The following is a 13,540-nucleotide window of genomic DNA, read 5'->3' as shown; positions in this document are numbered from 1 at the left end:
TCTCACTCAAACAAATTACTCAGAAGCTTGACAAAAGAACTACTTTAATTGAATATAAAATGCCCATCGTTCATAGAGGCTTTTAGAGGTCAGTATTACTAACCAGGGATCAACAGGAAGAGTATTCAGTAGTCCCAGTTTTAAAATTTCCACTTGCCCCAGCACAAAATGACAATTTTTTTTTAAATAAAAGAAATGAATCAGTTTTTAGCAAAATGTTTATTTTTCAAATAAATCGAGTTGTTTTGAACTTCGTATTCCTCAAAAGACAAAAAAAAAGAAAGAAAAAAGAAAAGAAAAACAGTATTACAGTTTCCACAAAAATCAACAAACAGCAGCAAAACAGTTTAAGGTTAATGCAAGAAAAGAAAAAATAAAGTGTACTAAATCGGCATATTTAGGGGCCTGTGATTTCCATGATGCGGAAAACGCAGACGGAATTGCTAAATCCAGTCAAAAAAAAAAAAAAAGGATTTTACAGTATAATGCAGAATGCGCCAATTTTTTAATTAAGTTGGTCAGTTCACTTAAATCATAATGCAATGTAGACTGGAATAGTGAATTTTATATGAATCCTGCATGTTCTGTGTCTGTGTGAATGAATGGTGCAGACACACAGTTTTGTTTACTACATACACAAGTGTGTGTGACGCTCGCTTTGTTTTTAGACTGCTGCCTCAATAAGAGTAGATGGACACAATCATGCTCTGAGAGTCACCTCATGAGCATTTTACCATTTCTTTTGAGAAAAACTATTGTCATATACAAACAGAAATTTAAAGGTCTTCACAGCAAACCATCAAAATAAAAGTTTGTTTTACTACTAATAATGAAATTGTTCTTAAAACATTTTGTAAGAAATATTTACCAGAAAATTTTTTACCGTCATTTAACAAAAAAAAGTGTAATTAATTTTTTAAATAAAATCAATTAAAGATGCTTTTATTACAATTAAATGAAACCATTAAAATTGAATTTGGTAGAAATAAAACTGAATTTTGATAAAATGCTCTTAAGTAAGTTTCATGATTTTTATTAATTAGACATGCTGTAAAAAAAAAAAAATTAATTTAACCATTAAAACAGAGTCTGGAAAAATGAAAATGGAATCCAGAAAAATTTAAATGGAAAGCGGAATTAGGAGAAAAAAATAAAACAGTATTTGGAAAAAAAAAATAAACCTGGGGCAGGTTGCATAAAAGGTTTAGAAGAGTCTTAAAAGTCTGGTAATATTTTTAAAAATGTAGTTATATAAAAATAGTCTCAGTTGAATACAAAAAGAAAGACTGCGCAACAAGGAGAAAATTTCTGAAATGTTTCACTCAAGAAACAATTTCTTAGCAACTGAAGAAAGAAAGACATGAACGTATTGAATATCAAGAAGGTGAGTAAATTATCAGGAAATTGTTGTTCTGGAAGTGACCTTCTCCTTTAATACTAAGAAAAATTTTGTTTGAATTTTCAAAACAAAAAAATTATTATTTTTTTTTAAATACTTAAGTTTGAAGATTTTTTTCCACAAAAGGACAAGACAGGCTCTTATGTATGTGGCCGTAGTGTGAGGTGTGTACGTGTGACTCATAGTTCTCAGTGTTAATGGAGAAGCCGGATGGAGACCACGAGGAGCTGCTGAGTGAGTGTGGAAACACGTACCTCCTCCTTGCATCATCTTGTAGATTTTGCTCTCGATGTGCAGCTGTGGGTGCTTCGTTTTCACACATTCTAGCTTGATGGCTACTTCTTCCCCCACGGAGATGTCTGTGCCTGGATAAAAAAAATCAGACAAGAGGGGAGAAGGAAGTCAGTTACACTATACAGAACCAAAGAGAAAAGTGAACGACTGACAGCGGATGGAGAAACAACCAAATCACTTGATGTGTCTAAAGTAGGGAGCTTTAACAAAAAATATCTGCCCATGTACCTGTGACGTATAATACATGCATACACGAGCATGAGAACAATAAATCCACTCAACCAGAGAGGCTTTGCAGTGTCTAAATACGCTTTAGCTTCCAGTGCTCTATGAGTCATTGGGACAATTAAATATAACCCAAAAAATGTAATGAATATGCAGGCCCACTATGATAAAAAAAAAAATTCTACAGATCTAAGGTTGACTCACGCATACTGCTTTCCAGCATGAGGGAGTGGGCACAATTATCTACGCATACTGCTATACCACCTCCTTTCCGGCCCACCATCTGCCTCAACTCAACATCCTGAGCAGAGGATGCTGAAAATCATCTATAGTCATCTGCTGTAACGGACACCCAAAGAAACAGATAAGGAGAGCAAGACTGTGGCATTCCCAAGGGCTAGACCATGTGTATGTGTTATGAGTGAGGGATGTGACAGGAAAGTCAGGATGAATGAGGAAAAAAAAAAAAAAGAAATTTTGTAAATTTTCCTCCCTCTCTTGCGGAAACTGACGTGCTACCTGAATCAAGTACTGCTCTTTTAGCCTGTAGACATCTCTACCCACACCGGATTAAAATTGCGATGTAGGGGCGATTATCAAATTGCAAAGGCTGCAATTTATTTTAATATATGACCTTTGTGATTTAAAGTGAAAATCAACATAATGTTCATTTACATACATTTGAATATAATGCCACCATTTTAAATGAGTAATAGTGGTTCTGAATTAAAAATATTGGCAAAAGTTACAATCTGATTTTGATAATATGCCAATGATTACAGTTAAAGGGATCGAAAATTACCCCATGATTTACTCACACTCAAGCAGGGTTGGGCAATAAATCGATAATGAAAATTATCACAATAGAACTTTCCTCCAAAAAAATAAAAAATAACAAGAGTTTGATAAATGTTCGATATAATGTTTATGCGGCTAGTCATTTGAAGCGTGCCACTCGGACCATTTATCCACGCAGCTCAAAGATCAAACAGCAGCGCAGCACAAGCTTACTAGAGCAGATTCGTTCACTTGCTGTTGAGTCTCAGTCACGGGACTACTATTCAGCAAAAAAAATACAAATACAAATGACTCAGTTTACAGCCAAATGAAATAGTGCTGTCAAACAGGAGAAAAACTGTGCACATCAATAAAGCCTTTTAAATCTACATATCGCCATCATTTACCATGAATTTTAAAATTGCTCAAATATTTACAGCCATTTACAGATTTTGATAATGAACAAATTTACATCTGCATCTCAACTCAAGATACTATCAAATCTGTATTTCTAAAAGACAAAAAAATAAATAAATAAATATTATTAATATTATCAGGCAACACAAACATGTTTCTTGATTTGAAACAATATTACTCAGAACATGCAGAATGAAAATAAAATAGTTTCTATTAAGATATTTTGTGTGTTTGTCTTGTCCTTACCATTAATAGTAATTTAAAACCATAATTAACTGTCTGGTTTCTACAATTTTTACTTTGGAGCAACTTGAAAATTTTAAATTTGAGATGTATTGTGATAATTATCATTGACTAATATAAAATAAATATAATTTTTTTGGCCATACCGTCCAACCCTACCCTCAAGGCATCCTATGTGTATATGACTTTTTTCTTTCAGATAAATAAAATCTTATGTTAAAAAAAAGTTGTTAAAAAATGTCCTGGCTCTTCCAAGATTTATAATGGCAGTGAACGGGGTTTAAGATTTTGAAGTCCAATAAAATGCATATGCTTACATCAAAATCCTTCAACATTTTTATTTTGCACATCTAATTTGTGCAATTGTCACTTCTCACCAGAGCTTACGATATGGCTAAATCCTATGTCATCTACTGAAACGCCACTCTCTCGTAAACACGCATACGACAGTTAGTAGAAGCTAAAGATTACTTTTTATAAAGTTTTAAATATGGATGTTTTTCTTACACAAACACAAGCACTTTTTATGATGGATGGACGCACTTTATTTTGCTTCATCTCGACACCCATTCACATTATAAAGCTTGGAAAAGCCAGGACATCTTCTAATACAACTCTGGTACTCGTCTTAAAGATGAAAGTCATATACACCTAGGAGAGCTTAGGGGTGTATAAATCATGGAGTATTTTTATTTTTGGGTGAACTATCCCTTTAAGAGAAAAATACACACACACACACACACACACGTAAACACACGATGACGCAACTGATTAACCTCTCATGTGTGTGCTGTGTGCTCTATGAAAGATTGTAACAAAGAACATATCACTAGGCCAATGGTTCCTAATCCTGGTCCTGGGGGACCCCCTCGGTCTGCACATTTTGTATGTTTCTCTTATCCGTCACACTCAGTTCAGTTCATGGAGCTCCATCCTAAAGAGCTGATGATCCGAATAAGGTGTGTTAAATAAGAGAGACATGCAAAATGTGCAGACTAAGGGTCCCCAGGATTGTGACTTTTATATTTAAAAGGTATTTTTGTGCCGTTATATTTACTGGTAATACGTACAGGCCACAGGTAGGCCAACAGGTAAGATAAACTTCAGGTTAAAGTGCCCCTATTATGCCATGTTAAAGGTAGTTAATATTGTTGTAATAGTCTCTTAAAACAGGTTTACATGTATCCAAGTTCAAAAAACACTTTAGTTTTCTCAAAAATTAGATTTAATTTTACCCCGTTTCTAAATGATTCGTAAACGACTCGTTTGAAGCAGTTCGAAGAATCAGTCTCTCTAAACCCCTCCTTTCCGTGAGCCCTCACTGCTGTGATTGGTCAGATGGTGCAGTCCTTTTGGATTGGTCTACCGCTTCAGCGCAAAACGAAACGCCCATTGGCATAACTGAATGACAGCTGTGGAGACCTGTTAATGCGTAGAAAAGATAGCCTCGATTTTACCCTATCAATTCGAGCCGGAGTCTGACGATGAAACGGTTGAAGTGGCACATAGACAAGAAACTGTTTTGCAAGCACGACTGGAGCAGGACGTTTCTCAGTGGGTGTCATATTATAACTGTGGGAAGTGCTTGCAATTTGCTTTTGTAAGCGAACCGGGCACACCTCTACGTTGTGAACTTCAACACTGTAACGTACAACCCATAACACTGCGTTAAGCCATCGTTTATCATTATCATTACTTAAACTAATAAGGCAGACAGACAGTCAAGCTGCATCAATCACAATTTTTAGACTACATTGCACTCACAGCTGAACAACAGAAACGCAAGTTAGCCGGTTACCAAGACATGTGCGGGGTTGTTACACACCATAACGTACACAAAGACGTATTTTGAACGATCGCTAGAAAATACAATCATCAATTATTAATCATACTTACAGGTAGAAGTTCAGAGGAGCAAGCCGGTCCAAATAAACTGGGCACTGATCCATTTTTTAAAACCAAGCGTTTGGTGAATCTCGCGTTGTAACGTTACTCCCCAAGATTGGAAAAACAGTCATCAGTAAAATGACGCGAACACAACACAAGATTGGCATTGGACTGCTGAGGTGTTGAAAAAATTAATGTTAACCACTCATCCTTGGTAGTTTCATCTTTCGGAAGGGCATATAAAACAAATTCACTCGCAGGGCGTCTTCTTGACATGATGTAACGTTAATCCACGTGAAAATGGTAGGCCTACTGTTTGTGGGCGGGCAAGTTGTTCGCGAAATTGAACGTGGGCGGACATTACGCAAATGTGTAGCTCGTGACGTGTGGCCGTTACAGAAAAAAGATTCGAATTGCTGACGACTCGTTTAGGCGAATGTGAGCCGACTCTTTTTTTTGTTAGACAAAAACTTCATTTATAGTGCACTGTCGGCGTCACAACTTTGCAGATAGTTTATGTTCACATACAGCTACATGACACACTACATGAAATATCATATTTGAAAAGGCATAATAGGGGCACTTTAAATATATTCCTAATATATTGGCCCTTTTATTGACCTTTTACCTGTTGAGAAATGCCTTCATTTTTATGGATCCATAAGAGCTGGGTTTGTGACGTTTGAGTTGGGGGAGGAGTAATTTGTGAATTTGGCATTTGAAAATTATTTTTGCAGTTATTGCAGAAACGGCATTAGGGTTGTGCCGATAGACGATAGTATCGTGTATCGACGATAGTCAAAGAAATCGCCTGTTGCTGATTATTATCATTATTATGCGTCAAAAAGGCACCTAACTTTAGCGATGCAGCGCGGAGAGTCGGTTCTAGGATGCCTCAGAAACTTGCCGCGGTATAAAGGTGCGGTGAAAATGTGTAAGAGATTTATTCATCATATAGTGTAAATAGATTAAGTGTAGACCGTCATAGGGATAACCGAGGTAGTAAAATGTGGTTTAGGCTGAATTAAATACGATATATGAGAATCCGTCTGTATATAGTAAACATAAACATTCACCTCAGTAACATCTGTATGCGTTAACTAGAATTACGATGCGATAAAATGGCGCTAAACATATGCACGTGAATTACACGCACATCGCTTCTCCACAATCAATATGAACTGAACTACAACATGAACTGATGACAAAGATCAGACATACAGCGGTAACATTATCGCAATATGACGGGTATAGAAAGATACATTCATTTACATTCACGCACGCACATTTACCACTCACTGAAGATAGCAGAGAATGAAACCGAAAGTAAACTTGAACCTATCCAACAGAACTACCGTCAGCGCTCTGTACACGCACAACTGTCACAAGTCACATGCACTACCCTTACAAAACGAATAAGGAATTTATTACATATCATTAAATAAATTAGCACGATAGTAGAGCGATCTCACAGGCTGACGATAGGACGATGTGAAAATTGTGCATATCGCCCAACACTAAACGGCATACTTCAACTTGTAAACAAAAGGCCAGACAACCTATTGCAGAGATAATACAATAGTCAAAAGATGCCACATGCCATAGATTAGCAACATCTTATTAAAAGGGTGTTGGCGAGAGTTATATCACCTCATTAGATGACCAATGTCGCTGTTAAATGCTCCTCCACAATAGACAAAGTGAATATGATGTGTAACATGAATCATATGGTTGACAAAGTAATACAATAATTACATAAATCATACAACCTAAGTAGATACATTTACTTCAGCAGTGTAACATTTATCAGAATGGTAGGAACAATTGCAATGTCACCGGAGCTAACCATTATGGCTGGACAATTAATGAAAATCAAAGTGAAATTCGACGTAATTTTCTTGTGTTGGTCATTTCGTTTTTTTAATCCTGTTAATACTCTCACATTTAAAACATACTATCGCATGTGAAGTCAGCGCTATGTGTGCTGGCGTCTTTTGCGGTGTCTCGCATGCGAGTAGCACATTTAAGATGCCTTGTCAAGTTAACATAATTTAAACTTTTACATGCAGCACAGCTCAATTGCAGTTCCAAAACAGTGGAGCAATCAGAGAAAGGCCAGGAAGAACAGAGTAAATCACATGCAATCATTCATTAATCGTAATCAAGGTAAAATGTTCAGTGAATCGAGATTTAGATTTTAGGCCAAACTGTCCAGCTCTACACAGGACACAAAAAGAAACAAGAATACAGACAGAAACAACAACTAAACTTTTAAAGTGTTAAAACGCACAGCACAAGTAGTGCAAATACTGCGCACACCAGATCCTGTCAGTGCTTGTGCCAGGACGTTTCTTGAGAACTCGTTTATTAAATATGATTTAAATGTTGGATGCGCAAGCTCTTTATTTTTACATGTTGAACAAGTGCTATACCAGGATCATGCCCAGCAGAGCTGGATCCAGTACTGTCCTGTTGAAACTCCTCCATAAGCATATCACGTATATATTTCCAGCCACTGCTCTTCCTGAATTACCAGGATCTATTTCCACTTTGAAAAGACACTCTGAGAGGCACAAGTCGTACCAGCTTCACAGGACCTACTCTACAAAGCAATCACCTGTCATGGCTCATGAAAAAAGGCAAGCAAGCTAAAAAGGCCAACCGCTTAGATAGGCCCACATGATAGGACTCTGGTGACCCTTTTCAATCACAGCTGTAGTGGTTTTCCCACAGTCCCTGAAACCTTAAACCCAGCCTGTGGGTACTGCTGTGTGAAAGAGTGGTATAACAATCAATAGCTGTCAATACTATAGTGCTCTTCAACACTGCTCCTGAAAATAAAATGAACTGGCTAAAGCTGCTAATGCATGAGCTGCCCAACACAATCAGCTTAATGAAGCTAGACATTACAGATGATCAAATATACATGGTGGGTCAATAAAAGGCATGAAGGAACAACAGCCTGAAAGCTACAAAGAGACATCCTATCAAAAACAGTAACGTTCCAAATGTTCTGCCCGCCCCGCTACTTAGGACATCCTTGATGCAAATCTGTGGAAGAACAGATTGTGCTCTTTTTGCACATGTACAGTACGTGAGAAAATCCTTCTGAATAAACCAGAGCTTTCTCATGTTTCATGTTCTCATGAAATCTACTGCAAGCACTGTAACTTCACTTCTGCCTTATGTGACTATAGAAAGATTTTGGTAAACCAACAGCTTGTTTTGACCAAAACTAATATTTTCATGTCCTCCTTTTTAACTTTAGTGGATAACTGGTAAACTAAATTTATTTGACGTAAAATAAGTATCAATTCAAAAACATCATGATAATTATGACAGGAATCAGTAAAAAAGAATCTGGTAGACATGTATTATTCTCACCTAAGAGAATACAAGCATGACTGTTTCATGTGCAAAACTATAGCAAGTATCTGTATGCAATCATACGCGAAAGGGGTTGTTTGTATTTAAGAAGTACTTGATGGCAAATATCAAAATAAAATGGACACATTTTAAGCCTTAAACATGGCAAGACATGGGAAAAGACGGCGACAAATGATCCTGATGAAAGGAAAAGAACGTGTTGATCTTGAAACAATCATCACAGAACAACAATCTATACTGACTTGGCTAACAACACTGTCTTTCTGTCACATTTACTTTGTTAGTGTGTTAGTGCACACTGATGGATAAGACTGGTTGGTCTTGCATAAATATACCATAACAAACATTTAAAACATTTCATTTACAATGAAACTGAAGTAGCGACAGATCTTTTCTTTTATAATGTGACACATCCAAGTGTACCGGATTATCAGAAAGAAAAAATGTTTAGCAGTAACTTGGTTCTATGCATCTGTTGTTGATTGGATTTTAAGAGTTGCGATCAAAAATGAATGCAAGTTTGTGATCGATGTTTGTAGGGCCGAAGCTAAATGACTGACGAAGTCCAGCATATGGAGAAGTCACCGAAAAAAAGTCTGTTGCTTTACTGGAAGATCAAGCATCACATTTTGTTTAAAGGATTAGCTCACTTTCAAAATAAACATTTCCTTATGATTTACTCACCCCTATGTCATCCAAGATATTCATGTCTTTATTTCTTCAGTCAAAAAGGAAAACATTCCAGGATTTTTCTCCATAAAATGGACTTCAATGGGGATCAACGCGTTGAAGGTGCAAGTTGCCGTTTTTATGTAGCTTCAAAGGGCTCTACATGATCTCAGACAAGGAATAAGGGTCTTACCTAGCAAAACCATTTTATACATATAAAAAATAAAAAACAAATGTACATACTTTTCAACCACAAATGCTCACAATGCACTAGCTCTGCAATGTGCCTCCATGACTTCATGCATTACGTAATCACATTGGAAAGATCACGTGTACGCCGGTTCAAAAAGGTATGGTAGGGCGAAAAACTCCATCATATTTTCTCCTATAACTTCAAAATCAGCCGACATAATTGTTTTTCCTTTTTTTGTAAAGGCCATTTGACTTTCTCTGCACATTCACTTTGTAAACACTACGTTGGTACTTCCGCCTAGATCACGCATGACCTTTCCAACATGACTACGTAATGCGTGAGGGCGAGCCAGTGGATGACAAGCATTTGTGGTTATAAAATATATAAATTAGTGTTTTTTTTCCAATGATCCATCGTTTTGCTAGATAAAACTCTTATTCCTCGTCTGGAATTGTATAAAATCCGTCAACCCATTGATTCCCATTGAAGACCCCCAATATTAGGGCTGGGCGATTAATCGAAAAGTAATCGAAATCGACATTCAGAACCTATAATCGATCAAATTTTTCCAGGTCAATTATTTCAATTACTTTCCCTTTAAAAACACTACCATGTGTGGAGTCACGTGACCCCGCTCCGTTACGTTACGTTATTCCGCCGACATGTCGATGGAGAGCTTAAGCAGTATGTATACAGTGAAAAGTATTTACAGGATATACAAGAGTAATTTTATTTAGAAGAGATACTGCTTATTTTCTACTTTTAATATGCAAAACATTGAAAATAAGTCATTTTGTTTCCAAAAGTGCAAGTTATTTATTTTCACTAATTTAAGAAAAAAGTGACTTTTCGTTTTAAGCAATGTGTGCTTTTATTTCAGTTGTTCAACACTGATGTTCAATAAATAATCATAGATAGTAGATAGTGTGTGCATCCTTCATTCAAAAATCTCTCACTTGTAATATGTGCGCATATTTACTGTACAAAACTTTTCAGTGAACTGTGAGGGCAAAAAAAATAATTATTGTATATATATATAATTAAATATAATTTTATTAATAAATAAAATAACCGTTCATTAATCGTAATCGGGTTAAAATGTTCAATTAATCGAGATTGATTTTAGGCCAAATCGCCCAGCCCTACCTAATATGGAGAAAAATCCTGAAATATTTTCCTTAAAAACCTTAATTTCTTTTCGACTGAAGAAAGAAAGACATGAACATCTTGGATGACATGGGGGTGAGTAAATTATCAGAAAATTATTCTGGAAGTGAACCAATTCTTTAAAAATTATAAAAAAAAAATGTTTCAATGAAACCCAAATTTAGAAAACATAAGGTGAATTTCATCTTGATAAAAAAAAAAAAAAAAAAAAACATTATCAACCCTAGTTTATTTTATACAGCAGCACACCACAAATACGTCAAGAGATACAATGCTACAATTCATATAACCTCAAAAGTTCACCAACTCAGCTTAAAGCCTGAGCAAAATCCTGTGCGGCCTGAGATTGGGATATTTTAAAAGGTTCCTGCCAGGATTTACTGCTGTTAGTCAGTGTCCACGGCTACTCACATCAGCCCCATTTCCATCTAAATTGAACTGAGTCCATTGTTGGGGATGGTGAGATTTTCCCGTCACACACGAGTGAGACCAGGCTGCAGAGCTCATATTGTCCTGCCTTTTTTAGCCTCAGATTACAAGTGCATTCAGAGGAAAAGAGAAACAGCTACACATCAGATACATTAGAGGCATATTACTATAATGAACACAAGAAAAGCCTAGACACCTGATCAGGCTTATCTCAACAAGCAAAGTCCATTCCATTCCAACATTTTCTTCTATAAACACAATAACCAAGCCCATAACTTGCAAAAACGTGCTAGTTTTATTTGACAGAGTCAAGACTATCGTGAACGATACGCATTTCTCTGTAAAATATCTCCTTCCGATCTTTATGCATTTCATGCCTCCATGAGCGTGTTGCACCACCACTACTGGTGAAAATCAAAGCTGCAAAGATATGTACAGTGGAATTCGATTTGCCTGGGCACATTTAGCAGAGAGAATGTTCTTCTTCCCCTATACTGACAACACAGGGGACATGTTCAGACACATCCACTCAATACATCAGTAAACACTACAAGAGCCCATCCTTAACACAGCTGTCTACATGCACATGGTTAGACAGCGAATGACACAAATGACTTTAACGCCCTTGGTGACTTTCCAGTCAATGCATATCAATCATGGTTCTGAGCTCTTGAGCCTTCCCTTTTCATCTGGTTCCTTCATAACAGCTAATTTTTTCCTTTTAAGATAAAAGTGCAATAATTTGCTGGGAAAGCCTTCCATGATGTAATCTTAGAGATCAATAAAAGTCCCCCCCCCCATATTGCAGGCAGCTGGCATTTTTCTCAACCCCCATCCCGCAAACCAGGCCCAGGGCCCTCCAGAGGGATTGAGGGTTCGGCCTGAGCCTGTCTGGAGAACAAATTGGTTGCACTCATCTCATTCACGTGCATATGCTCAGATTAATTTTGCGTGACCGCAAGCTTGTTGGTTTGTGTAGTGCTGAGACAGATGGATACTTGTGTTGCAGTGTTGAGATTCAATTTATTAGTGAGAGTTCTGCTAAATAAGCATCTCTGGTAAATGAGAGAACAGCATGTTAAAGCTGTGTGCGTCTAATACCTGGTTCAGCTACACAAAAAGAGGCTCCAAGAAGAGATTTATGACAACACCGGGTGTTAAACAACAATCAGATCTATTAAACAGCATGTGGAGAAAGTGTTTAACAGGGATGAAAACCTAGTAACGTATTTAGACCAATTCTGATAAGTCAATTATTTTCATGCTATGCCTGATAACCAACAAAGGGCTGATAATAAAATTTTATACTATTTATCTAAATAAACTAAAAATATACTAAAATGTAGGGCTGTCATGATTCCTTGATTAGAGTATTCTATTGTATTTTAAATCATCTCACAGAAGTATTTATTTCAAACACTCGACTAAATTTATGAAGTGAGTGTAGAGTAAAAACATTAAATATGGTATTTTCCCGTGCTTTCAGATGTAGCAGCATTTGCTACACAGAGCCGTAGTTTACTGAGAAGCTACGCAAACACCTGTCATTATAGCAAATAATAGCGATGCTATAATGACAGGTGTCTGCGATAATAAACGCGATATCGCGTAGCTTGTCAGTGAACTACGCCTCTGTGTAGTAAATGCTGCTCAATCTGAAAGCATGTGCTGGAGAATTATTCATGATTACACAACAAGCTTTACTGACAAAATGCGTATGACAGTCACATTTGATTAATCACGCAGCCCTAGCTATTATATAAAAAAAAAAAATCAGGTTTAATGTGTGTGCTTTATTTACATGCATGCAGGTTACATACGTGCTTATCAGAGCAGCTCCGTTCACAGTTGCTCCACACAAACTTTTTACACGTGTGGAACATCTTAAACTCCACCTCTGCATATCGCTGTGAATTTGGGTTTATTATAACGTTCATCTGGGAACGCAACATGCGCCACTTCATTAGATTTGTACGGTAATTAATAGGGATGCACCGAAATGAAATTCTTGGCCGAAGCCGAATAATAATGAAATGCTTGGCCGAAGGCCGAATACCGAACGCGGTGTTTTTCGCATTTTTTTCCATTTATTTTGCCAATTTTTTCACCATTACAATAATTAAATAGTAAAAATTTGCTTTTTACAATTTTGCGTTGCTTTTCAGAGTAATAAATCAAATAACAAAAATACAATTTCAAAATATTTAACACTGAACTAGGGATGCACCGAAATGAAAATTCTTGGCCGAAAACCGAAACAATTATGCCAATTATTAGTACCATTGCATTTATGGCTATGACTGTGTACTAATCTTACTAAAATCAAAGCATTGCAATTGCATAAATTAATATTAAAAAATAAATTTCAAAGAATAAATCAATTATATTAATTTAAATAATTGTTATCAATCAAATATTATATTACTTAAATAACATATACATATATTTTACTG

At 36.4% G+C, this 13,540-nt stretch overlaps 1 protein-coding gene across 2 annotated transcripts in view; it reads right to left on the bottom strand.

The window, feature by feature from the left end:
• The window catches only part of csnk1da (casein kinase 1, delta a), a 38,243-nt gene that overhangs the window by 19,426 nt on the left and 5,277 nt on the right, over nucleotides 1–13,540 (bottom strand). For both annotated transcript variants that reach the window (XM_073839398.1, XM_073839393.1), the window contains exon 2: nucleotides 1,654–1,764. In XM_073839398.1, coding sequence (XP_073695499.1) covers nucleotides 1,654–1,764 — 111 coding nt within the window. The remainder of the gene's footprint in view (nucleotides 1–1,653; nucleotides 1,765–13,540) is intronic.

The sequence above is a fragment of the Garra rufa genome, chromosome 1 (genome assembly GCF_049309525.1).
Source record: "Garra rufa chromosome 1, GarRuf1.0, whole genome shotgun sequence".
In the NCBI taxonomy this organism is placed as follows: domain Eukaryota; kingdom Metazoa; phylum Chordata; class Actinopteri; order Cypriniformes; family Cyprinidae; genus Garra; species Garra rufa.
The sequence above is the reverse complement of the archived record's forward strand: the minus strand, read 5'-3'. Positions and strand labels throughout refer to the sequence as shown.